At 34.2% G+C, this 24,907-nt stretch overlaps 2 protein-coding genes across 3 annotated transcripts in view; one reads left to right on the forward strand and one right to left on the reverse strand.

Moving 5' to 3' along the window:
- The first annotated feature begins 231 nt into the window (after positions 1 to 231).
- LOC117784637 lies at positions 232 to 6,233 on the forward strand. 2 transcript variants are annotated; one of them, XM_034622432.1, is made up of 6 exons: positions 232 to 373; positions 2,441 to 2,532; positions 3,403 to 4,637; positions 4,696 to 4,792; positions 5,370 to 5,524; positions 5,595 to 6,233. In XM_034622432.1, exons 2-6 carry the CDS (start codon positions 2,463 to 2,465, stop codon positions 5,940 to 5,942), a joined length of 1,905 nt encoding a protein of 634 aa, XP_034478323.1. In that variant the 5' UTR covers positions 232 to 373; positions 2,441 to 2,462; the 3' UTR covers positions 5,943 to 6,233. The 2 variants fall into 2 exon arrangements, with proteins under 2 accessions (XP_034478323.1, XP_034478324.1); XM_034622433.1 differs by having other exon boundaries at positions 2,444 to 2,532.
- A 4,857-nt stretch (positions 6,234 to 11,090) lies between these two features.
- Positions 11,091 to 24,907, reverse strand: part of LOC117784442 (protein apterous) — a 29,322-nt gene continuing 15,505 nt past the window's right edge. Inside the window, exons 5-8 of the mRNA XM_034622182.1 lie at positions 14,068 to 14,241; positions 13,680 to 13,936; positions 12,144 to 12,340; positions 11,091 to 11,538 (exon numbers count right to left, since the gene is read on the reverse strand). Of these exons, the coding sequence (XP_034478073.1) occupies positions 11,365 to 11,538; positions 12,144 to 12,340; positions 13,680 to 13,936; positions 14,068 to 14,241 (802 nt within the window). The 3' untranslated portion in view covers positions 11,091 to 11,364. The remainder of the gene's footprint in view (positions 11,539 to 12,143; positions 12,341 to 13,679; positions 13,937 to 14,067; positions 14,242 to 24,907) is intronic.

The raw sequence follows: 24,907 nt of genomic DNA on the forward strand, positions 1-24,907 counted from the left end.
TATTAACTTCTTTTGTTTTACACAGACATATAAAAAAGCTATTTAAATTCTGCTCTCCAAAGTTAAAAATAATTAAAGCGATGTATATACTTGCACAATGTCATCTCAATGCAGTGGCACATCGTCCGACCGCCGCTGTAAAGATAAAAACACAAACGCTGCAGCAAGGTATCGATACTATCACAGTGTCATCTCTATGCATTGGCACATCGTCCGACCGCCACAGTTATTGCAGCAGTAAAGATAAAAACGCAAACGCTGCAGCGCACTGAAGACATTCTCGCGAGTTAATTGCAAAAATAATTATGTCACAAAGCTGATACTTGCTCCAATAAACAATACAACAGCAAGAGGAAAGAGCGGTGCGGTGTAGGTGTGTGGGTGTTTCCTTGTTTATTAATTAATTGCAATTACATGTACCGTTTTGTGTGTACAATTGTGTGTGTGCACTCTGCACTGCTGTGCGTGTGTGTGTGTAAATCTGTGACTCTTAAGCTGTGTGTGTGTGTGACTATGACTAAATATTTTTTATGATAAATTTGCATATTTCCTGGTACATTCAATTCTTTTGCTGTCAGACACTTAAGCGACCGCAGTGTATTCGTTTTATAAAGCCATTATAATAAATTTCAGCGACTAAAATAGAACATATTGCGTGCCGCTTGTGTGTGCGTGTGTGTGAATGTGCATGTGTTGTGTTTGTGGCTGTTGACTCCAAATGCCGCTGCTTCAGTCGCTGCCGCTGATTCTGCTGCCGAGCGACATCGTCATGTTTTCTGTTGTGACTTCTTCGCCGTTCCGTTTAACGTGTTCCCCAGTTTTTGTTCCCCTTTCGGTGTCTCGTTCTGCGCCCGGATTATAAATAGTTGGCATTATTTGTTGTTGTTATGCCGGAGTTTGCTTTGCTGCCTGCGTCGCTGCTTCCTAGCGCCAGTGTTGCCAGTATTTTGACAGTTCAAATTAGCAATAAATTAGAAAGCAAAAAATGGTCAGAAAATAGCAAAAGAATGCATACAAGTAAAAATATATAAATAAAAGTCTAGCTTAGAACAATATATTATCTTAAAATAAATATATTAAATATATTATCATAGATAGGCAGTGCCTTAAAGCTTATTTGACCCACTACATTTTTGAAATATTTGGCTAAACTCTAAGCATTAATCATATTTTTATTTTGTGCCCATTAAAAGATAAATTCATTAAGAACTTGTTATATTTCATAGTGGGTTAAGTAAGTGACCCACTGTGCATGCATATGTAGCTTTAAATAAGCCAAGCTGGCAACTCTGTCGCAGCTCTGTTGCTGGCAATTATTTGTTTTTTTTTTTGTAATTAGTTGCAAGCTGAGTCTCATGTTATGGGAATTAGACTTAGAAAGAACAAATTTGGTTCAAGACGCCAACAACAACAAAAACACGTTAAACAACGGCGAAAAGTTAGCAAAGCGGAACTGGAAAATATAAACGTCAGTCGGTGCCGTTAGAGCTGCTTTCAAGCTGCCGACTGAGCACTTACAAAAACAACACAAATATGGCGCAAATAAGAAGCAGACAATACCAAAGAAGACCATAAACAAAAAAAAAGAAGGAAAACAACTGATCTCCAATAGCGCACAGCTTAAAAAAGCTTTAAAAGCGTTGATTTTGCTTGATTTGTTGTTGTTTATTTGCTGTCTGCTTTGGTAGACATTTTAGCCTTGCCTCCCACTCGCACAATCGCAGGCACAGTTATTCCATTTGTCGCTCTGCCCAAAACAAGCCAACAAACAATCTGCAGCAGTGTTGCCAGCTTAGCTTATATACGGCTAGATCTAATAGCTCATTTTTATTGAAGATAACTATGCATGTAGTGAGCAAGGTTTATTTTGCTTAATCTATATACAAATAATAATATAATAGAAAAAAAATAAGCTAAAATAGAACATCCTTATATTTATTTTATAACTTGTTTTTCTATTATTTTTATTATCATTTTTAACTAGCTTAAGTCTACCTTTTTTAACCTAGCCTTTTTTGACTCGAGATTCTGCCAACACTTATCTGCACTCGCAATCTGTTGCCCCCCCCTTTCACATCTTTTCGGAGCTTCCGCTTTGCATAAATGGCAAATAATTATAAATTATAAAGCTATCGCCCATTTGGCATTTGCACAGTTGTTTTGTTTTGTTTGCTTCTTTTGATTTTGTTTTTGTTTTGTCTTGCATGATTACAAATTATTGCATTTCCCTTTCGTATGTTGTTTCAAATGGGCGTTAATTTCGATCGCAGTTTGCTGAGTTTTTCTGTCTGCCATACGGAAATCAATTATCTTTATCTATTTGAAATTTTTGATTAACATAAATATATATATATGAATTTCTTATATAAAAAATTAATTCAAAAGTGTAAAAAAAAATAGACAATACAATCAACAACTCAATTCGAATTCATCTCTCTAGCAGCCAATAAAAAATTCATCTCATGGATCGCAGTTTGGATTCGATTGGCAGCTGCTCACTAGATGTTGATGCCGATTCATCCGATATATCAGGTATATCGATAAACATGCACACTTATCGCATAAACGTGGTACAATAAGAATGTAGCGATAACACTGAAGGAGTTGACGATACTTAGAATGTGTTATGAGAGAGAAAGAAAGTGTTGCCAAGATGTATTTACTAAATTTACCTTGAGTGCTGACAACTCTACAAGCTCTAAAAATATGTATAGAAATAGCTAGAAAATATTAGGAACTCAGCAAGAAAACATGAAATGAATACCCCTTAACCATATAAAGCATACATATTCTAGATCAGTCTGTCTGTCCATCTCTCCATAGACTTTGACACTTGACACTTTTTCACCAACTTCAAACTTTCATAACTTTCTCAAATCTTTACCGATTTTCTTGCGGAATATCAATTTTATCATTATTTGGTCCCTTTTTTCATTCTGCATCAAAATTGGAAAAAACAATTTTTCTTCCTTCACTGTCAATTTTTCTATTCTTTCGATCACTATCCATCTATCCATACTCTTCCCTTGACACTTTTTCACCAACTTCAAACTCTCATAACTTTGTCAAATCTTAACCGATTTTCTTGCGGAATATCAATTTTATCATTATTTGGGCTCTATTTTGATTCTGCATCAATTTAAAATTTTTTTTTATTTTGATATGAAACTCTACGGAGTCCATTAATTATGAGCAGTCTCTGAGTTGTCGCTACCTTGTTATTAGTATGAATAATTGTATCATGATCGCATAATGTTGTCAATTCTTTTGTTTTCCTTTTATGGTTTTCTGTTTCTGTTTCGACTTTGTATCGATTACTTCATTTGTTTATTTATCTTTGGTTGGTTGGATTTGTAACTGCTTATGAGATGTTTTAAATGTGGTTTTTTAAACTGTTTGCAGATACCAGCGGCAGTTTAAACTTTCCCACTCCGATCTCAGTGAAGGACATAACGCGTGAGTTCACGGCCAATATACGAGAACGTTGCACAATAACAACAACGAGTTACGTCAAGCTGGATACGCGAACGGCGGGATTAGGAGGAGGAGGCGGAGGAGGAGGAGCAACGGCTGGAGCAGGAGCAGCAGATAGAGTCGCTGATAACACAATCAGTAACAACAGCTGTCAACTTGTTGTGGATGTGGAAAAGAAGCCGAGCTATTTGAATTTAGCCTGCTGTGTCAACGGTTATTCGAATCTGACCACCTACGACTCCAAGATCCGTCAGGATATCAATAAATCCCGTGAGGTGTCGCCCATACGCCCCTCAACGAGTAGTCTACAGTATTGCAAGCGTAGTAATTCTCTGGCGGCTCCAGTGCTCCATCAAATGCCGCTCACCCAGCAGCCCATCAAGGAGACCAACAATAATCATAAGCATAGTAATCATAATAATCATTATCCGAATCATAATCCGATTAATCCTGTGCTCATGGAGCAGTCGGAGCAGTTGTATTGCAATGGAACTGGCAGCAGTTTCATACAGCAGCGTGTGGAGCGTCTTTATGGTCCTGGCGCCTTGGCTCAGGTCTTTTATAGTCCCAAAAAGCATAGCGCCAGCTTGTCGCCAGTTCCCAGCTCCAATTCCAATTCCAGAACGCCGCAAAACTCGAGCGAATTGTCGCGTAAATTCAAGCAACTGTCGCCGAGTAAAAACTACACTGAGTTCCATAAGAAGTTGCACAACAATTGCACGCCACGCAGGGAAACCGAGTTGTCAACTAATTTACACAATGGCGATGTGGATTTGCCTGTATTTCGTCATTTAAGTCACGAATTTCGCGCCCAGTTGCCCACAGTGTCTCCCAAACGTAGTGTTACGCGTGTGTCTCCAGCTCCAGAGGTGCCACTCCCACAATCCGTCATCAATGGCAGTAAATTGAAATTGGATGTGGATTTGGATGTTGTGGATCATGAGCCCATTCAAGTGGATCAACTGCGAAGCGAGGAATACAACAGCACCACCAAATTAACATCCACAGTTGAGGACACTCTTGTTGCTCCTGTCGCTCCTACTTCCACTTGCCAACCTGCTCCCGAGAAGGATGGTAATTATTTTTTGAAAATCCTTAAAGAGGAACAGGTGCGTCTGCTGGCGCTGGCCGCTGTAGCGGAGAAATATATTGATGCCTTGACTGTGAGTACTTTCTACATTACTCATATTACTCTTAGCTAATTTCTTAAATCCTCCGCAGAACAATCCTGACATCACAGAGGATACTTTTGGTCTTTTACGCTCCGCCTCGGGCAAGGCACGTCTTCTGGCTTCACAGAAAATGAAGCAGTTTGAGGGTAATTTTTTTTTTTTTGTTTATTTATTTCGATTCCTATTTTTTTAAGGCACCATAATATTAGAGTTAAACAAAGGCACAAGTTGTAATCAACCAACATATACATTTAGGGATTTTAATTATTATATGTTTTATTATAAAAATCAAGAAATATTCATTATTTATGATAGTTTAATTTTACTTATGATTATTTTTTTGTTCATCAAAATAAAATTTAAAAAAATCATTATCATTAGAAAAAAAATTAAACTCATAAAATAATGATAATTTTGACTTTTTAAATGTAAATTTGAAATTTTTTTTGTGAAAACCATTACTTGCCCAGTCTAAATTTTAATTTATTTAACTTCTATAGCTTTATTGCCTATTTATTTTTAGATTTGGCCTTAAACTAGCGTATTCCTTATATTTACATACAGAGTTGAAAGTTGAGATTTATATGAAATCTACGCATCTGAGAGTTAACTTTAATTAAACTTTGTGATTTAGTTTAACAAATATATTAATATAATAACTAGAATATAATAAACATTACAATTGCAGTAAAATTTCTAATTGCTTTCATATCTTTTATGCAGGCCTCTGTCACAACAATTTGAATCGATCGCCGGAAGATGCGTTTCCCACCACACTCGATGATTTACAGGGCTTCTGGGATATGGTTTATCTGCAGGTGACGCATGTGGATTCCATATTTGCAGACATTGAGCAACTAAAGAGCAACGATTGGCAAGTGAGTCATGTAAAGAAATCCCTTGTGAATAACAACTGATTTTAAACCATCCTTTTTTTATGTTTTATAGAGTGTTAAGGCTTTGGACACTGTGCCAGTGATGAAAGCGTCTAAATCCTCAAAGACTGGTCCACTGAAAACGAGAGCAACTGGAGCTGCAACTGCCAATGGCTCTAAAACTGCGGCTGCCTCCAATTCGGTGGCACAAATGAAGCGAGAGGCGCAACGTAAACAGCTAATGGAAATGAAACGTCTACGTCGTGAAGCTTTGGCTGCCGCGACTGTCAGCAATGATGCAAATGTTGCTGTTCTTGTTGAAGATGTTGCTGTTGTTGGTGTTGGTGTTGGTGATAACAATGCTGCATTGCAGACAACAATCGGTGATACTGTTAACTCGGCCGTTAAGAACAGCAGCTGAATTGTGCACTGCAATAATAAGCAATAAACACATGCTCTCTAGTTTATAAATTAGCTTAGATTAACTCACTCACACTCACATACACACCTACAACACACTCATCTACACACACAACAAAAATACTTAGAAATTTCTAGTTGAATTAATCCTTAACTAGTCCCAACTAAAAAAAAAAGGAAAAAAAAAACAAACAATTAATTATATATATATTCACACGGTGTGGAGCTTTTAATATATTGCATAATTATTAAATCCAAAAGTGTCACCAGGTGTCACATTATTGTCACAACAACATTAAAATAACAACACAAAATAATAAATAATAACAGCTAGCGGCGCATTGATGAAATTACCAACATTGACATTGTTGATTGTAAATTGTTTATAAACTTTGCCTTATCTACGTGTATTTTGCTCGTTAAATCATTTTGCTGTGCACTCGAAAATGAAACATTAAATTGTTTGTAATTTAATTTTTACATGACACACACACACACATAATTTATAAAAGACATTTATTTTTGTGTAATTGTAATAGCAATTTAAGTACAACTAAAGCAAAAAAAAAATCACGAAAAACACAAAACAAATATTTAAAAAAAAAGGAACAAAAATTTTGTATTACATTTTTAAAATTTGTGAAAGCAACGTAAATGAATCTAAATTATACAGATATATATATTTTTTTGGCATATTAGCTGCATGTATTGAGATTTATTAATTTGTAAGTTATAATGCAAGAAAAAAGTAAAAAAAAAAAAAATAATATAAACAATCTCACTCTTAATTAATTTATAATGTTTTGTAATAAATTATTTTTCACTTAAATCTGTTTTTTTTATTTAAATGTGGAAATAATTTCTGTAAGCAAATTTTTGTTTCAGAGCTTAGATTACATGATATTAAGTTGGTATATTTAATAAAAAATATTGACAGCAAAGGAAAATTTCTTGAGTTAGTTGCAATAAAGATGATCATAGTCCATTATATGTTAAAACGAATTTAATTAATTAAAGCTCTATAATGTATAACTTTTAAATCTTAAGACCTTTAGACCTTAGACCTTAAATCAGAGATTGGAGGATATTGGCCATCGCATATCCAGGGATTGTCGGCTAGCCAGATTTCTTGCAGTCTTTCGTTGTCCCGAAAGTCGGAAGAGTTTATGGGTTTCGTCAATCGATTGCCATTCAAATATAAACTGCCCAACATGGGGAAGCCCTGGAAATTACGTTCCACACACTCTTTTTTCAATACTGAAATCAGGTGCAGTTCCAAAAAATTTGATTATGATTTTAACACGCGCACACACACACACATACAAAATTCCACTAGTTTTATTCATTTCGTAATCAAAAAGTTATACCAAGACCATATAAATAGATTTTTAAATGCCTTAAGCCTTATCTCTTCTTTTGATTGCTTTCATAGCAACATGCTTTATTGAAATTAAATCAAAATCTCTTGAAATGATGCTGACTTAATAGCGACCGAATTAAGCAATGAAAATAAAATCAAGTAAGAAAATCCTAGCCGAAATCGCACGACTGCGAGTTACCCTGCACCAGGACTTTAATTACCATAAAACAAACTTTTTCAAAAACTTTGATCTCACATAACTTCATCAAAAACTATACGATTTCCAATCGGAATGTCATTACTATTATTATTTAGCCTTTTAATTCATTCTGCATTTAAATTGTGTTCATCTAGAAAATTTGAAATTTTTTCGATCATCAAGCCATCTATCATCCAATTTTCCATACATACCCCTTGACATTTTTTCGAAAACTTTGATCTCTCATAACTTTGCTAAAACTTAACCGATTTTCAATCGGAATGTCATTTTCATCATGAGTAGGCCTCTTAATTGATTCTGCATATAAATTTTGTTGATCTAGAAAATTTGATATTTTGTCGATCATCAAGCCATCTATCATCCAATTTTCCATACATACCCCTTGACATTTTTTCAAAAACTTTGATCTCTCATAACTTTGTCAAAACTCAACCGAATTTCAAGTGGGATGTCATTTTGATCATGGTTTGGCCTCTAAATTTATTTTGCATTTAAAGTTTGCTGATCTGGAAAATTCGATATTTTTTCGATCATCAAGCCATCTATCATCCAATTTTCCATACCCCTTGACATTTTTCAAAACTTTGATCTCTCATAACTTTGTCAAAACTCAACCGAATTTCAAGTGGGATGTCATTTTGATCATGGTTTGGCCTCTAAATTTATTTTGCATTTAAAGTTTGTTGATCTAGAAAATTCGATATTTTTTCGATCATCAAGCCATCTATCATCCAATTTTCCATACATACCCCTTGACATTTTTTCAAAAACTTTGATCTCTCATAACTTTGTCAAAACTCAACCGAATTTCAAGTGGGATGTCATTTTGATCATGGTTTGGCCTCTAAATTTATTTTGCATTTAAAGTTTGTTGATCTAGAAAATTCGATATTTTTTCGATCATCAAGCCATCTATCATCCAATTTTCCATACATACCCCTTGACATTTTTTCAAAAACTTTGATCTCTCATAACTTTGTCAAAACTCAACCGAATTTCAAGTGGGATGTCATTTTGATCATGGTTTGGCCTCTAAATTTATTTTGCATTTAAAGTTTGTTGATCTAGAAAATTGATATTTTTTCGATCATCAAGCCATCTATCATCAATTTTCCATACATACCCCTTGACATTTTTTTCAAAACTTTGATCTCTCATAACTTTGTCAAAACTCAACCGAATTTCAAGTGGGATGTCATTTTGATCATGGTTTGGCCTCTAAATTTATTTTGCATTTAAAGTTTGTTGATCTAGAAAATTCGATATTTTTTCGATCATCAAGCCATCTATCATCCAATTTTCCATACATACCCCTTGACATTTTTTCAAAAACTTTGATCTCTCATAACTTTGTCAAAACTCAACCGAATTTCAAGTGGGATGTCATTTTGATCATGGTTTGGCCTCTAAATTTATTTTGCATTTAAAGTTTGTTGATCTAGAAAATTCGATATTTTTTCGATCATCAAGCCATCTATCATCCAATTTTCCATACATACCCCTTGACATTTTTTCAAAAACTTTGATCTCTCATAACTTTGTCAAAACTCAACCGAATTTCAAGTGGGATGTCATTTTGATCATGGTTTGGCCTCTAAATTTATTTTGCATTTAAAGTTTGTTGATCTAGAAAATTCGATATTTTTTCGATCATCAAGCCATCTATCATCCAATTTTCCATACATACCCCTTGACATTTTTTCAAAAACTTTGATCTCTCATAACTTTGTCAAAACTCAACCGAATTTCAAGTGGGATGTCATTTTGATCATGGTTTGGCCTCTAAATTTATTTTGCGTTTAAAGTTTGTTGATCTAGAAAATTCGATATTTTTTCGATCATCAAGCCATCTATCATCCAATTTTGTTTTCGACCACTAAGCCATCTATCATCCAATTTTTCATACATACCTCTTGACAGTTTTTCGAAAAATTTGATCTCTCATAACTTTTTCAAAGATTATTCGATATTCAAGCAAAATTATCATGCATTTTTCCGAAATTTGTGCGGAATGAAGTCATCATTAAGAAAATTATATTTGTCAGACTTTCAATTTAACCGACAGTTCCCGAAATTAAATAAAATAAGGATGGAGCTATTTTTTAATAATTTTTATTTGGCTTCTATGGTACGACTTATGGTTAAACTATTTGTAAGTACAAATTTCTGTTATTCACTTTGCTTCAATTGCATTTCCATTGCTCATTATAACTTGATCTTGATACAATTATATATAATATATTTATTTCAGCGTCTCATCATGTTTGTGTTTATTGATCGAAGCAAGTAAATTAGCGTAATACTACGACAGATATAATATAGATCGCTTCGTTAAACTAAATTCATCTCTAACTATATAATTTGGGCAATAAATATGAAATTTATATATACGATTTGTTTATTTAATGTGTATGATAGATATACAATATATATGTATATGTATATTAAATATTTATATATATATATATATTTATCTGTATATATATATAATAAGTATTAACAATATTTTCTCGTAAGCAATTACTAAGGTTCTAGTACATATTTACAAATGAACGATCGAAATAGAAACAACATTTTTTTTTTTCTTAGGGGGTGCAAAAGATCTGATCTCAGCGATCGATGGAAAATCGATATGATAGAATAGAAGCTGTTGCCTTGAAAGATTGTTTTTTTTTGTTTTTTTTGGGAGCTCTGAAACCCAGTCAAGGTCTGGCTGTCTGGCTGACTCACTGACTGACTGACTTAGTCTGGCTAAAAGCAACTACAAAAAATAAGTACTTAATGCAACAGCAACATGAGGCAGCCTGTCTAACAACATTCGCTAGGAGTTGTGCTCGTATATGAGTGATGAACATAAGTACTCGTCTATGTACGTACAGTTGGTCAATTAATTGTTTTGACAAAGCAATTTCACATATATGACTTTTTTAGTTTCAAAATATTTAAACTGAATGCAATTTATTATTTCTTATTGTTTTTTTTTTTACTTGTTCCAAGAACCAAAATTAACCATAAAATATATAAGAACAAATAAATTTAATACAAATTTATGGTATCAGTAAAAATATAAGCAGTTTTTTTATTTTGATGCGATGCTTTTGTTTGGATTAAATTCAAATTTACTACAGTGTCTTTATTTTACTTTTGTTTCTTTATATGTCTGTCTATAGTGAGTCTTAATAATGGCATATAAATAATATTCATAAATTAACTCGAGATTCAGAACATGCTACTTTTTCATCGACAATTCTGCCTAATTTTCCTGATCAACTCGACAATTCAATGTCTAATATCAAATTTTAAATTTAAATGTACAGTTTGAATTTTCGTCACAACTAAAATGTATTTTTTTAAATATATAAATAATATCCATAAATAAATTTGATATTTTTAGAACCACATGCCTAATTTTCTGATTAACTTGACAATTCAATGTCTAAAATCAAATTTTAAATTCGATCTACAGTTTAGATTAACTTTTCAAATGAAATGTATTTTTTGTAACATTATTTTCTTTGTCAAAACAATTACTTGACCAACTGTGTGTGAGAGTCTACGTATGCGTGGAGTTTTGAGTATTTTTTTGTTGATTGCAAGTACAAGCTAATCGTCAGTGGCATTCAACAGGTCCGCCAACGAGCAACATCCATTGCCAGTTGAGTGCAACAGTTGCAACTCAATTGCGTAGGCAGCAGCAGCAGCAGCAGCAGCAGCAACTGTTGTTGCGGTGGCAGCAGCAGCAGCAGCAACATCTGTTGTTGCATTCATATTGGAGTCAGTGTTGGTATTGCGATGCTGTTGTTGTTGTTGTTGTTGTTGATGCTCCCTCTCCTTGAGCAGCTGTTAGTCGAGATTGTGGGGCGGCGTGCTGTTGGGACCGCCCATCATAAACGATGTGGGACTGTGCACCGAGATGCTGTCCAGATCGAGAGTCCCGTCGCCCTTCTCCAGCATCCCGCTGCCATCCTGCTTCATCATCATGCGACGCCATTTGGCCCGGGCATTTTGAAACCAAACCTGCAAGAAAATTTAAGTGTGTGAGTTGAATTTTCAGATAGTCGCAATAATTTCTACTTTTTCTTTCAATTCTCAATGCTCCTGAAACCAAACAAACATTTTAAAAAATTTCAAAAATTCCAAAACATTTTTTGACTCCTTTAATAAAATGAAATAAAATTTATATTATTGTTAAAATTGGAAATTAATTTAAATTGTTGATACATTTGATAAAATGTTAAGTCTATTGAATTAAATGAAATTTAAAATAAAAGTGTACGAAAGAATTTATGAATGTAATTCATAATTATAAAAAACATACATAAATTTCATAATTTTGTTAAAATAATATAAAATTTGAAAAAAATTTGAATGAAATTAAACTATTGTTTTAATGTAATAACAATTCAAAAAATAACATTAAAATAAAGTTTTTAATTATATAAAAAGTATACATGTTAAAATTAAAAAATAAATTAATTGAAAATATATTTTTGATAAACAAAAAGCTCTGACATCTAGGAAATACCCAAGATATTCTCTCCAAATTTAATTTTTAGAGATTTTTGAAACATAACTGCTTGGTATATTTATAATATTTTATGTTATTTTTTGTTGTTTCTCACCTGTAGGACTCTCTTTGGTAAACCCGTTTTCTGCGACAACTGCTTCAGATCCTTGGCATCGGGATTGTGATTGATTGCAAAGTAGGACTTCATGGTGCGCAGCTGATGATGCTTGAACGAGGTCCTCATCCGCTTGGTGCGTGAGGAGGCGCTCATGTGCGAGCCACGCCCAAAATCCACGTATTCCGTGTTGAGATCTGAAATGCCAAAGACGATTTTAGTTATATATATATTCGTAGTCGTATTCGTATTTGTATTTGTAGTTGTAGTTGTAGCTCTTGTCTTCTTTTCTTGACTTTTACAGCTTGCCGCTAAAGTTTTACGACGCCAACATGCGGTTTTTATACCCTAAGCTTAATAAAATTGTCCAAAATAGGGTATACTGAATTTGTGCACGGAATATTTAACTGGAATACCTCATACCAAATTGTCTTATATTTTTAATAATTGCAACAAAACAATGGCAATATATTTAGAGCAACATTTAGAGTTATCTTAATGTAGATAGAATTAAACAAAATTCAAAAATTTACGTTTAAAAAAATGCAGACTATAAAAATATTTATTATACCTAGGAAAATTAGTTTTGATTGAAGGATTGTTAATCTGTCGATTAATAATACTGAAAACCATCCTATGTCTTTAATAAAATTATTGAGCAAAAAAGCCAATTGGGATTTTATGAAATTTTTAAAATGTAAGACAATAATTATATAAAGGCGTTTCTTTATTTTAAGTAATTCCTAAAATTGTGTATATTTTTCAGGGTTTCTTATTCAGAGCATTTCTAAAGCTTGAGCAAAAAATTACAAAGTAGTAGGGAAAGTTCAGATTAATGAAATATGAAACAGTAGTAATAAAATATTTAATATAATTTAAAATATAAAACAAATTTCCTTACAGCGTTATTTCTAATTGTTAAGATATTATTTTTAAACAAGTGAAATGGTTCTTATTTTTTATTTCCAATTATTTTTCAGTAATTTTTTTTAGTTTCCTAATAACATTAATCTCAAAATTTTATTAATTTTGAATTTACTTGGTTCCTAGTTTTATTTTCCTATTTTTAATATCGACATTTCGGTATTCTTAGCATTCCTAATGTTGTGTTATTATATTATTTTATTTTTGAAGCTGTATAATTCCTACATTTGATATGCTATTTTTTTTTAAATTTTTTTCCGATATTAAATGTTTCCACTATCGAAAGGGCTTAACCGCAGGGTATCTCGTCATCGCGCACACTCGACTAGTGGAGCTTTCTTACTTGATTTACTCATAAAGGTTGCACATAAAAACGGTCGCTGTAGTGGCGCCAGAGTCGCTTCAGCTACAGACCAACTTCAGTTTCAGTTTCAGCTTCAGTTTGGGGTTTAGTTTGGGGCTCAGTTTGAGGTTGAGGCCATTAAGCCACCAGAAATGCATGCAACATGCTGTTGCTGCTGTTGTTGCTGCTGCTGTTGCTGCTGCTGCTGATGTTGCTGTTGTTTTATGACTACTTTGGTATTTACAACCATGAGTATAGGGAGTACCTACCTATATTCGCTGTGAACGCCTCAATATCCTTGGGCTTGCGCTTACGCGGTCTTCCCTTTTGACGCGCCGGCTGAGGGAGTCCAGTGATGACATGCGATGTGGGCACAAAGATGCCCGTAGGAACAATACTACGACTGGGATCTGAGTGCGGACTCGACGAGTCATTGTGCGGTGATCCAAACTGCGTGCTGTACGGATATGTGGCACTCATGCTCGACGAGGCGGCGTCTCCCTCCCTCGCTATGCTATAGTGAGTTCTACAAAAGAAATGTGTAAAGACAAAAGTCAGTTAGCTAAGTGATCCGGTCATATTATATTTGGCGCCAGCTAGTCGCACAAGCACTCAAGGTGCCACGCAGACGCACATGCAAAATTCCACTCTACGCACCTGCAATAAATGAGTGCATCGATGATGCCATATTGATCCCCCTTCGTGAGCGGCGTGTGGCAGACCGTGCAGCAGAAACAGTTGACATGAAAGACCAGGTTCCGGGCGCGCATCACCAGCTCATTGGAGCTAATGGAGGCCAGGCAGCGGGAACAGCGGCGAGTACCAAAAAAACTGCAATTAGAAAGATTATAAAAAATGCTTGGTTAAATTTATAAATTTTCTTTTAATAGCTACAAACATGTTTCATTCTTTTTTAATATAAATTCTTAAATATTTATTATTTTATTATTATTATTATAATCAAGCCTGTAAACTATCAGAATTTTGTTGTTGATTTAAATCTTGCTTAAATTTTGTGACTTTATTTTGATTGATTGATGTTATAAATTTTTCTTATATTTAGAATAAAATTTCATTAAAAAAAAATTATTTACTTTCAAAAAATGTTAATATTATAAATATTTTCATATTTAGAAAATCAGGAAAAAATAGAATTGGAGATAGTAAAAAAAACATGGAATTTTTGTTATTACTTATATTTTTAAACTATATTTGAGGAAAGGGTTGCAGTTAACGTTTAATTTAAGTGAATTTATATTTATTACAATTACTATTTATTTATTTTTATTAGTGTTAAGGCTTAGAGTTAATGAAAAATCTAATATCATATGTTAATTTAAAGTATGTAAATTTTCTGTAATTTTAGCTTAAACTTTTTGCTTTTACTTTCACGCAAATAAAATACATAAATAAAACTGAAGCTAAATTGATTTGCTTAGTGATGTATCCAAGTGTAAACGCCACAATTTGTTCACAATTATATGGCATGATATTAATAAAAATCAAAGTCCATTTGTATGCATGGATTGTGTGCAGAGGCAATAATCTTGGCTGAGCAAATTATGGTCCCTCAATCTCAAACTAATAATATGTTTGGTCAGGAAGTTGGCTGAGCTACTGTCTACAGATTCTCGTTCAGCAATCAACAGGCCGGAATGAAGATCTGTTGAGTCTAGACCCGAACAATGGATCGGTTAACAAAACGCCCACTCATCGGCATGATCATCGGCATGATCATCATCGTGTTGGCTTCTGTTTTCACTTTCGCAAATGACAGATCAAAGATTACCAACATCAGTCATAATCATTGGGGAGTTTTTCGCTTTCGTGCCAAATAATGATGACCCTGTATGAAGGCATTTTCCAAAGGAGGAGTTAAAAGGAGGGAACTAGAGGAATAAGAGGAAACATCAAATGCGCGAGACACGCGATTTCTTTGACATTAATCAAAATAATTGGCGCATTTCACTCCAACTTCGCTCAACAGACTCATTCTCACATCTTGTCGTCATCTCGAAAAGTCTGGCAAAAATAAACCTACAGGCAGACACACAACTCTAAAAACGATTTCATATAAATTTATCATATTTACTATACGAGTATAGCGCACTTTTGAGATACTATTTCCCCGTTCCTCTTTCCTCTGTGTGTCCTGCAACTCCTTCAGCTCCATTTGCAGCATTTCGTTGAAAATTATTTGGGATGTGACGCCGAGATTTTTGTCACATTCACATTCACATTTACATTCGCTTGTCGCACAACTTGTCGCCGGCAACACTCGGAGATATTCAGAGATACTCCGTCTTCCTCTCTGTCTCCATCTCCGACCTATTCTCAGTCTCAGTGTCAGTCTCTGTCTCTGTTTTAGACTCTCACCCGATATAATACCTTGTGCCGCAAGACGTAAGCCCCATAAATAATATTAAACATGGATGCAGGCAGCGTCAACATCATGCGACGACGGCGACGCACAGTGGTCAAATAAGCTAAATTTGCTTATGTTAATTAATATTTTAAAATGCTCCCAAAATGGAGCATATCCGATCTAAGCAGAGATCTCATTTGTTCTACTTTATTAACTAAAATTTTCACAAGTTTGTTTCCATTTATTAAAAAATAGTTACGATATTAAATGTATGAAAATTGAGAAATAAGAAAGTTAAAATTCGGGAGCTTTCTTCTTGTTTTAATTTTTATATATATGTATATGTTTTGGCTCTATAGCTGCCCCTGGTTTAAACCTTAAGTCTTAGTGTGTCATTTTTTTTTCAATATTTTTAAGAACTAAAAAAATTTACACGAGAAACAGTTGTTTAAATATAAAATAACAGTCAGTCAGTGAGTTAGTCAATGATTCGGTAAGAAAGTCAGTCAGTCAGTCAGGACAAACAGTTTCATATATTTAGATTATCAAAGTAATGTTAATCGTTTAAATTAAAGCAAAAAAACTTCAATTTTAGTTTGGAAAATTTGAATAATTATGACACAAGTCTACTCATTTTGTACCACTGTGCGGCGACGGCGACACAGTGCCTGCTACCAACTCATAAAACTGTTTCAGACTACACCAGGCGATGCCTTCATTTCGTCTTGGCACTTTATTTCATTCTGAGAGGGTCCCCCTCCCCACTGCCTTCCACCTGCCACGCCCCCTTTTTGTTTTTTGGGAGAGCAAGAGAGAGAGAGCGAAAAATGAATTATGATTATTGCCATGTAAAAGAGCAGGCGAAATGTCAAAGTGACAACGCCTAATATATGATTATGTTTTTCGAGCGCTTCGAAATCTGATACTCTCACAGAGTGTATGTAGTTATTTCGTGCTCCCAACTTTCAACTGCCAGCAACAGTAAGAGCAGCAACAGCAACAACAGCAACAACAACAGCAACAGCAACAATTCCAACAGCAGCCGGCAAACTTCGAGTCAGATTCAGAATTCAGATTCAGATTCAGATGCATAGTCAGAATGTCAGCTCTGTGATGTGTTGTTGTTCTCGTTCTCGTTGTTGTTGCTGTTGTTGCTGTCGTTGTTTTGGCTTCTGACTGTTGCCCATTTGGTTGCCCAGTACGACTATTTCCCACCGCACGGCGTACATCAATCCCGACACGACACGACACGACCCGATCCCAAAAACGAAAAACCGACCCGCTTGACTTCCTTGGTTAACCGCATCGTTCAGTGTTGTTGCTGTTGTTGTTGTTGTAGTTCTTGTTGCTGTTGTTGCTGTTGTTGTCCTGCACTTGTTTTAGAGGCGTTGCCCACTTGAAGCGTGCGAAGCTATGACACATGTGAGCATCAGCAGCAGAATCAGCAGCAAAATCAGCAGCTGCTGCAGATGCATCTCACATGATAGCCATGTCTCTGGTTTGCTTCCTTACACTCCGAAAATAAATATCACACTTATGACAAGCTAGCTTTTTTATGAAAATTATCATCATATTTGGATCCAGTCTTTTTTTACCCTATCGCGACTACTGGAAACAAACATACTATCAAAATTTACAAAGCTCTTGAAAAATAACTTATTGGGATTATGTGACAAACGGAAATGGTTTACTGGAATTATAATTTTGAGGATAAATGGGCAATTTTAGGATTTATGAGGCGCAGTTTTTTTTTTAATAATAACAAATTATTCTAAATTTTATCTTGGTATTTAAAAGAAAACTCCGTTACGAAAGTGTTAAGTAATCAGGGGCTCCGAAATATCAGAATAATCTAAAAATACATATTTGAGAGACTGTGGAATTGTTTTGAATTCTACGACTTCCCTAAATATGATAAAGTAAGGAAATCATAAGAAAAATTCTCGAAAGTAAAAGATTTTCCTCAACAATCGCCACTTAATGCATATTGCTATGATAAAGATTAATTTTTTAAGCTTTTGGCTTTTAAACTAAAGAGTTACTGGCATTTAAACAAAAGTCATATTAAGAAATTTCTTTTTTAATAAGAAAGGAGCATCTGATAGTCAGAGTAAAGGAGGAACATATATTGTATTATTTATTAGAAAAGAAAAAGTCATATTAAAAAAGGCGCATCAGTAAAAAAGAAAACATATTTTTATTTTTATACTCTTTTTTTTTTCAAATAGAAATATTTTTTGCGAGTGTACATGTATTTTATTATTGCTCCGCACGGCAAAAGCAGTGAAGAGTCAAGATTTTGTTGGCCTCTGATTACGCCAATAGATAAGTTCGACGAGCGTGGAGAGAGAGAGAGAGAGAGTGAAAGATGGGAAGGTGGAGGCTGGGAGGGTGTAGAGGGTGGGGTTTGGGAACTTGCAACTTAGACGGCACTGATAACAGACATCGAAATCGTGGTTAAGTGGCGCGCGTCGTTTCCACTCTGGGCCACTCTGGCGGCCACTCCATGGACGACTCGATGGGTTCTTGTTGCTGTTGCTGTAGCTGTAGCTGCTGTTGATTCTGATCCTACTGCGGCTCCTGCTGCTTGAGTTGCATCAGCAAACATGAATAGAGGCCTCTGTTTGGAGGGCGGAAACACATCCACATACACATCCTCATACACATCCCAACAGACGGCGGCATGCACACTGAAGTGTAAACCGACGTGTGGCGCGGCTGCTGTACCCAATTCACTATTCACTGCAGAAAGAACCACTGACTACACTGAGAAAAAAATATTCTTAAATCAAGATTCTGGTCTCAAAACCAAGAACATAAAATTCTTAAATTTAGAAAACACATCTTGGTTTTAAGTGCATTTCAAATAAGACCAAGTTCTCATATTAAAAATAAATGTTCTTAAAATTAAAAAAAAAAAATAAACAAATTAAATATTACTTTTAAGTCTATAATTTTTGTTTTTTAATTTTGGTTTTAAGAACATTTCAAATAAGACCATGTTCTTATATTATTAAGAATAAATGTTCTTAAAATAAAAATAAAATAATAAAAAACTAAATATTATTTTTAAAATTTATAATTTTTGTTTTTTAATTTTGGTTTTAAGAACATTTCAAATAAGACCAAGTTCTTATATTAAGAATTAATGTTCTTAAAATTAAAATAAAAAAGTAAAAAGCTAAATATTTTTTTTAAATTTTTGTTTTTTAATTTTGATTTATCTACTTTTAATGCTGACTGGTAATTTAAGAAATGTTATTTTTTTTTTCGATTGAGATTCGAACCGGTGCCTACTGCTTCACACAACTGAAGCGGTTTCTCTAACCAGAGCGCCACGTGTCCTTTTTTTAATATGAAATAGAACATATTTATACTTTCCTAACAATTAAATTTTTATTCTTATATTAAGAACTTTGATTTTTTAGATTAATATTCTTAGTATTAGTAATATGGTCTTAAAATGTTCTTATTTTAAGAACTAAATTTGTAAGTTGAATGTTCTTGATTTTAGAAGTTGGTCTTTTTTTTTCAGTGTACTGCCTACCGGTTACCGGTTACTTTACCAGTTGCTGTGGTATGGTCATGAGTTTCGGCTGTAACGTGAGAGCATTTGTAACGCATTGAGGGATTGCGTTTTTGGGTTCGCGACCGGCGCTGAAGTTTCGAGTGCCACCCGCTGTGAACGGCTCTTCCGATTACATACTACAACTACAACTACAGCTACAACTACATGCAACTACAGGATTTCCCAGAGACGCCACCCCGTTCGCAGTTGCAAAAAAAAAAAAGAAAAAAACAAAAAACAGAACAGAATAAAATAAAATAAAAATAAATACATATAGATTTCGTTGAGAGGGATTTCGTGAGAGCGCAAGTAGACTTTGAGGACGTCCCATGGCGATAATTCGATTTCGATTCTAGGTCCCTGTATTCCTGGTTTGCCTGCCTAAACATATACAATAATTATTTGCATTTTTTTCCCTTTCGTAGTTGTATTTTTTACTGCAGAGTGCAGAGTGTCGAGTGTTGAGTGTTGTGTTTTGGTTTTGTTATGACTCTAATTCTGAAAATGCAGTGCGACAAGTTTCTTTTTCCCTTTAGATGTTAAATGCGCTGGAAAATTAGTTTGTATTGCTGTCTTTTGGGTTATTTGTTCACAAATAAGTTTGTCTGCATGTGGCAAGCGATTAAAACATAAACCGCATTGTTTCAACACTCAATTTTCAACACAGCTACCGATGATCTTCGTGATCATTCAGCCGAAATTTCGTAGTGTTTGGGAATGGGATTTCCAATAGGAGTTTTTGAGAAAATAATACCAAGAATTAAAATTTGGAAAGCAAAACTTTTCAGTACTTAGCGTACCTTAAATATGGAAACTAAAATGAGGAAATATAAAATTTAAGTTAGCAAAAAGATATTTGAAGGACAAAATTTTGAGTAAGCTCAAATCTAAAATTTTTTTTTAATTTTTAATTAAAAATTGAAGTTATTGTTCAAAAAAATGCATTCAAAGGCAAAACAATCTAAACAAATTTTTGAAATATTAATTCAAACAATATTGGATAAAAGTATTTTTTAGTTGAATTTTCTAGTTTATGAATAATTTTTTTTTTCTGTCCTTAAATTTTATTCTTAGTTTTTTTTGAAACTCGTATGAGATACTGCGTCTGTTTAAATGTATCGCTTTTTAATAGTTTTACATTTAAATTAGCATTTGAATTTACATTCGAATTTTTAAACGTTCTTTAATAGGATTCTTCCGGTTTCCAAGAACCTCATGCTCATTGAAATTGCATGTATAATTTTATTTTATTTTCATTTTATAGTTTAGCTGATTAGATTAGCGCCCCATTGTTATTTAGTCAGTGAGTGTGTGTGTGTCTGTGTGTGTGTGTCTGTGTGTGTGTGTCTGTGTGTATGTGTGTGTGTGTGTAGGGTATGCTGGACCCTTCGGCTTCTTCTTCTTTCGCCTCTTAAGTGTTGATGTCGGCGCTCTCGCATAAATTCGGCGTAAAATGATTTTTAAAGTTGCTAATTAAACATTTTAATTATCGCGCTCTGAGTAGTTTTTATATTTGTTTTTTTTTTTACTTTTTGCCCAAGTGTCCAGTTGGCCAAGAGGGGAGACTGAGGTAAGAAAAAGGTTTAACCATTGAGCAGCGAAGCGAGCAAATGACCTGCAATGTGGCTTAGATAAAAACGTCTTGGATGCAACTTAACGTGGCTTACAGTGGAATAAATTCGAAACTCAGGTGGTCAACAGGGCTTAAATAATTAATTGACTTTAGTGAAAGATTGCTACAAATTTTCATGTTGCATTAATATTCGAACTTGGTAAAATGTCATTCAATTTCATGCCACTTATAATATATATTTTAATTTGAAATAAGTTTATTAAAATTAAATTAAATAAAAATTTAAAAAAAATACCAATAATATCATTATTTATTTTTATTAAATTGAAATAAGCTAGTGACAGTTGAATTTAGTAATTTAAAATAATGAAATTTCTGATATTTCTCAAGGTTATTTCCAAAAAATCTTTTAGAGATTTATAAAACTGTGGCATTTTTCACTTGTCTTAGCTGACACTAGAACTTTTTGCTCTTGCTAATAGTTGTCTATCTAAGCTTATTAGTTTTGTTCACAATTTGTGCAATTCTCAGCCATTGTATGCTGTTGTTTTATCCATGTTTTTTCGATGCTGGGTGCTGACGATGATGGCGCTACATGGGATCGCTGACAAGTGATCATAAAAAATAAATACTGCGCTTTTTTTCTCAGCCTTTTTTTTTGCGCTCTCTTCCCCCCTATCTCTCCCCTACCATTCTCTCTCTCTCCCTAGCTTTTTTCCCTCATGCACCTCGCTACATTGCTCAAGTTTTTGATGACGCCACGAAGTAAAGTGCCTGTTGTGTTTTTAAGGTTAAAATGTGGCTTGTGGGGGAACGAGAGAGGGAGGAGTGAAAAGGGGTGAGTGGTGAGCCAAGTGGGGGGTGGCCAGTGGCTAGAGCATAAAAAACGTCGTGAGATAGAATCGTTAAGCTGTTTGCCTCTTTAACTTGTCTACGGTTGCCTTTTTTTTATTCCTTTTTTTGCCTCTTTTTTCAGATTTCTTTTCAATCTTTTTGGTCTTTCTGTTTTTCTGTTTACTTAATGAATTCTGTAAGTTTTCTATAATTCTATTTTTTCTTATATATTTTTTCGCATGGTGCGCGCTTCTTTGAGCAACGTGAAATTATTTTATTGCATAACGCGCGATTTCAGGTTGGCCATAAATTTGGTGCTCGAGTATCTTGGCCACAATTAAATGGACGCGCTTCGCTGACTTTCCAAACTGTAAACATCTTATTCCCCTTCTCCCCTTTTCGCCCTGAACTCTGCTCACCCTGTGGCCTTTCTCTTTCTCATTCCCCCTACCCGCTTCTCGTTTCCCGTTTCCACTTTCCCGATTCCCGAAGCGTAGACGGTGGAGAGGGCTACTCTAGCTTCTCTAGTCGCTGATTGAGACATTTCGCAGCCAAGACGAACGCATCTCATAGTTAACATTTTTTTTATATTTTATATTTTTTTATGAGTTTTTTCTTTTAGTTTTCGGGCTCGCAGTGCGCTCTGATAACGAAGCCAATCAGCGATTTTCCTTCGTTCTTGCAGCTGCCTCATGAATGGAGATTTCTTCGACTCGCCAGCCACATAAAAATTATGACACTCTCTGGCGCTTTATGGACGCTCGACAAGATGCCCCCGTGGACACAAGTGCCAGTGTGTACACTCAGCAAAAAAATATATGCCATTCTAACATTTTTATAAAAAAATAAAATTCATAAAATTTTTAAATAGCTGGGTACTTAAATTCTTAAATAAATTGTAAGTCGATCCCAAATTTAAAATTCATATTGACTCTGCCAATGACAGCTTTATGATATATAATGTATAAAAACATGCCCAATATAATATTTATGAGTTTGATTGAGATTCTTATAGAAACAACTGAGTTTTTATTTAAAGTACACAAATTTAAGATTTTTTAATACCAGATTTTTTAAAAAATAAAATGAAAATAAAAATTGCACTGTTTTGTATTAAAAACTCATACATTTTGCGATATGTTCCAGATTTTTGTGAAATTAAACTAATATGTTTCGAATTTTCATAGACTTGAATTTATCTTAGAAAGTACTTAAACTATTTCATAAAAATTGCATACTAAGATATATTTTGAAGATCTTTGTACTCAGTTTTGGAAATTCCGATCTTGATGAGCTTATGAGGTTGTTTGCATTTGAATGTCGTCTGTTTAAGTGTGGAAATCTTAATGTTTTTTCTGAGTGTATCTCTCCATGTGTATTATATTGTGTATTTAGATGCTCAGCCGATAAGAAGACGCAGATGCTCCACGGACTTATCCGGTATGCCATCAGTACAACATCATCTTGATAGATAAGAGTCGAGTTCGGTGGGGATGGAATGGAATGAAATGGAATGGGATGGGATAGGATGGTCTAAAGTGGACTCGACTGGACTCGACTAGAGGCTGCTGTGAGGCTTTTATGATGTTGTCGTTGCGAAGAAGGCCACAAAATATGCAGAAAACAAGGTGACAGCTAACAATTTTTATTATTTCTGCTGTTTGCCCCAACTGGCTGAGAAACAAGAATTGCGGAGCGAAACAGGTACACTGTCTGATTGTAAAATGTCAACGACTGTTGTCGACTTCATAGAGACAAGCTGATCGACTGTTGAATGCCCAATATTATAAGAAATATAAAATAAATAAAATAAAAAATAAGTAAATAAAAATTTAAAAAATTATAGGAACATTAGAAATTGAAAAAGTTACAAAAAAAATTAAGATTTTAGCCAGCGACATTTAAATTTTCGCCTGCGTTGGCAGAATAAAAAATCTATTGAAAACTATATCACAATTATTGTCTCTGCTTATTAATTAATCGAGTTGAAATTTTCAGCAAACATTCTAAAAATATTTTACACTCTTTGCGCTTAAACTCAAGATTGTAGCTTTAAAGTTATTCAAGTTAGTCGATTCTTATTCATTTTCTAAAACAAACTTGAGTTGCGTGTAGACTAAAGAAGTATTGTAAGCAAATTTGGTTGCTTTAGTTGTTGTAACTGTTATAATTATAGTCTCTGTGATGTGGGGATTCTTACAGACTGACAGATTTTGTCCTAAATTTAATATCCTATGTACCATTTTGAGTACTGGGCGAAAAACAACAACAAAAACAGCCAATAGCCAATTGCCACTGCAACCGTTCCGACGGCTTTTCATTCGCTCTTTTTCTCTCTATCTCTCTTTGTCGCCGTCTCTTTCTGTACAATGCACAAGTAATCCATGAAATTGCAATTATTTGCTTTGCAAGCTTAAAATCTAAACAACAAAATTATGACCAGGTTAAAGGAGAAAGACACACACACAAGTATAGTCAACACCGGCGGTGGTGAACATATGTTTTGATGGCCAGATTAGACACAAAAAAAAAACCCGAATATACTCATACTGTATAGCGAATATACTCGAACTCGTATGAGTATCTAAGCTGGTCGAACGAGCTCTCCTCGGCTTTAGACTTGCGGTAGCCGATGTGACATGTGTTTTAATGCTTATCAGATGCTTTGTTTAAAGTTCAGTTTATTGGCATCAAAGACCGCTTATTGCATGCCACAAATTGCTTGTATTTGTAAGTCTGACTAAAAGACTTTGGCTTATTGCTGCCTTGGCTTATATCGGCAACTGAAGGCCATTCAATTGCATTTACAGGATAAAAATAAACGTAGTGCTAAAATGCAAGCTGCTTAAAATGATTTTTACTTTGTTGCAATAATTTGAATCTATTGGTTATTTGTTACAATCGGTTTAGTAAAAATGTATATTCTGTGTATTAAATTTAAATAAATATACAGGAGGATTGGCAAATTTGTTACGTTTGTTCAAAAAGATTCAGTTATATATATTTTTAAATGATACATATTTCTTATCAAAAATACGCTTCGCAGAATGTCTCGATCTTTCCAAACCGACAACTGGTAGAGAGAATAATTCAATTTTAGATTTTGTAGTGTAGCTAATCAGAAGAGGAGATGTTCCTAATGTTTGTTTTACGACTT

Source organism: Drosophila innubila (genome assembly GCF_004354385.1).
Source record: "Drosophila innubila isolate TH190305 chromosome 2R unlocalized genomic scaffold, UK_Dinn_1.0 1_C_2R, whole genome shotgun sequence".
Lineage (NCBI taxonomy): Eukaryota > Metazoa > Arthropoda > Insecta > Diptera > Drosophilidae > Drosophila > Drosophila innubila.

Excerpts from the sequence above, each read along its gene's own strand:
- LOC117784637 (XM_034622432.1), top strand. The coding sequence starts at position 2,463 with ATGGATCGCAGTTTGGATTCGATTGGCAGCTGCTCACTAGATGTTGAT. Across the intron at positions 4,638-4,695 it reads AATATATTGATGCCTTGACT|AACAATCCTGACATCACAGA; the intron begins GTGAGTACTTTC and ends AATCCTCCGCAG. Across the intron at positions 4,793-5,369 it reads GAAAATGAAGCAGTTTGAGG|GCCTCTGTCACAACAATTTG; the intron begins GTAATTTTTTTT and ends TCTTTTATGCAG.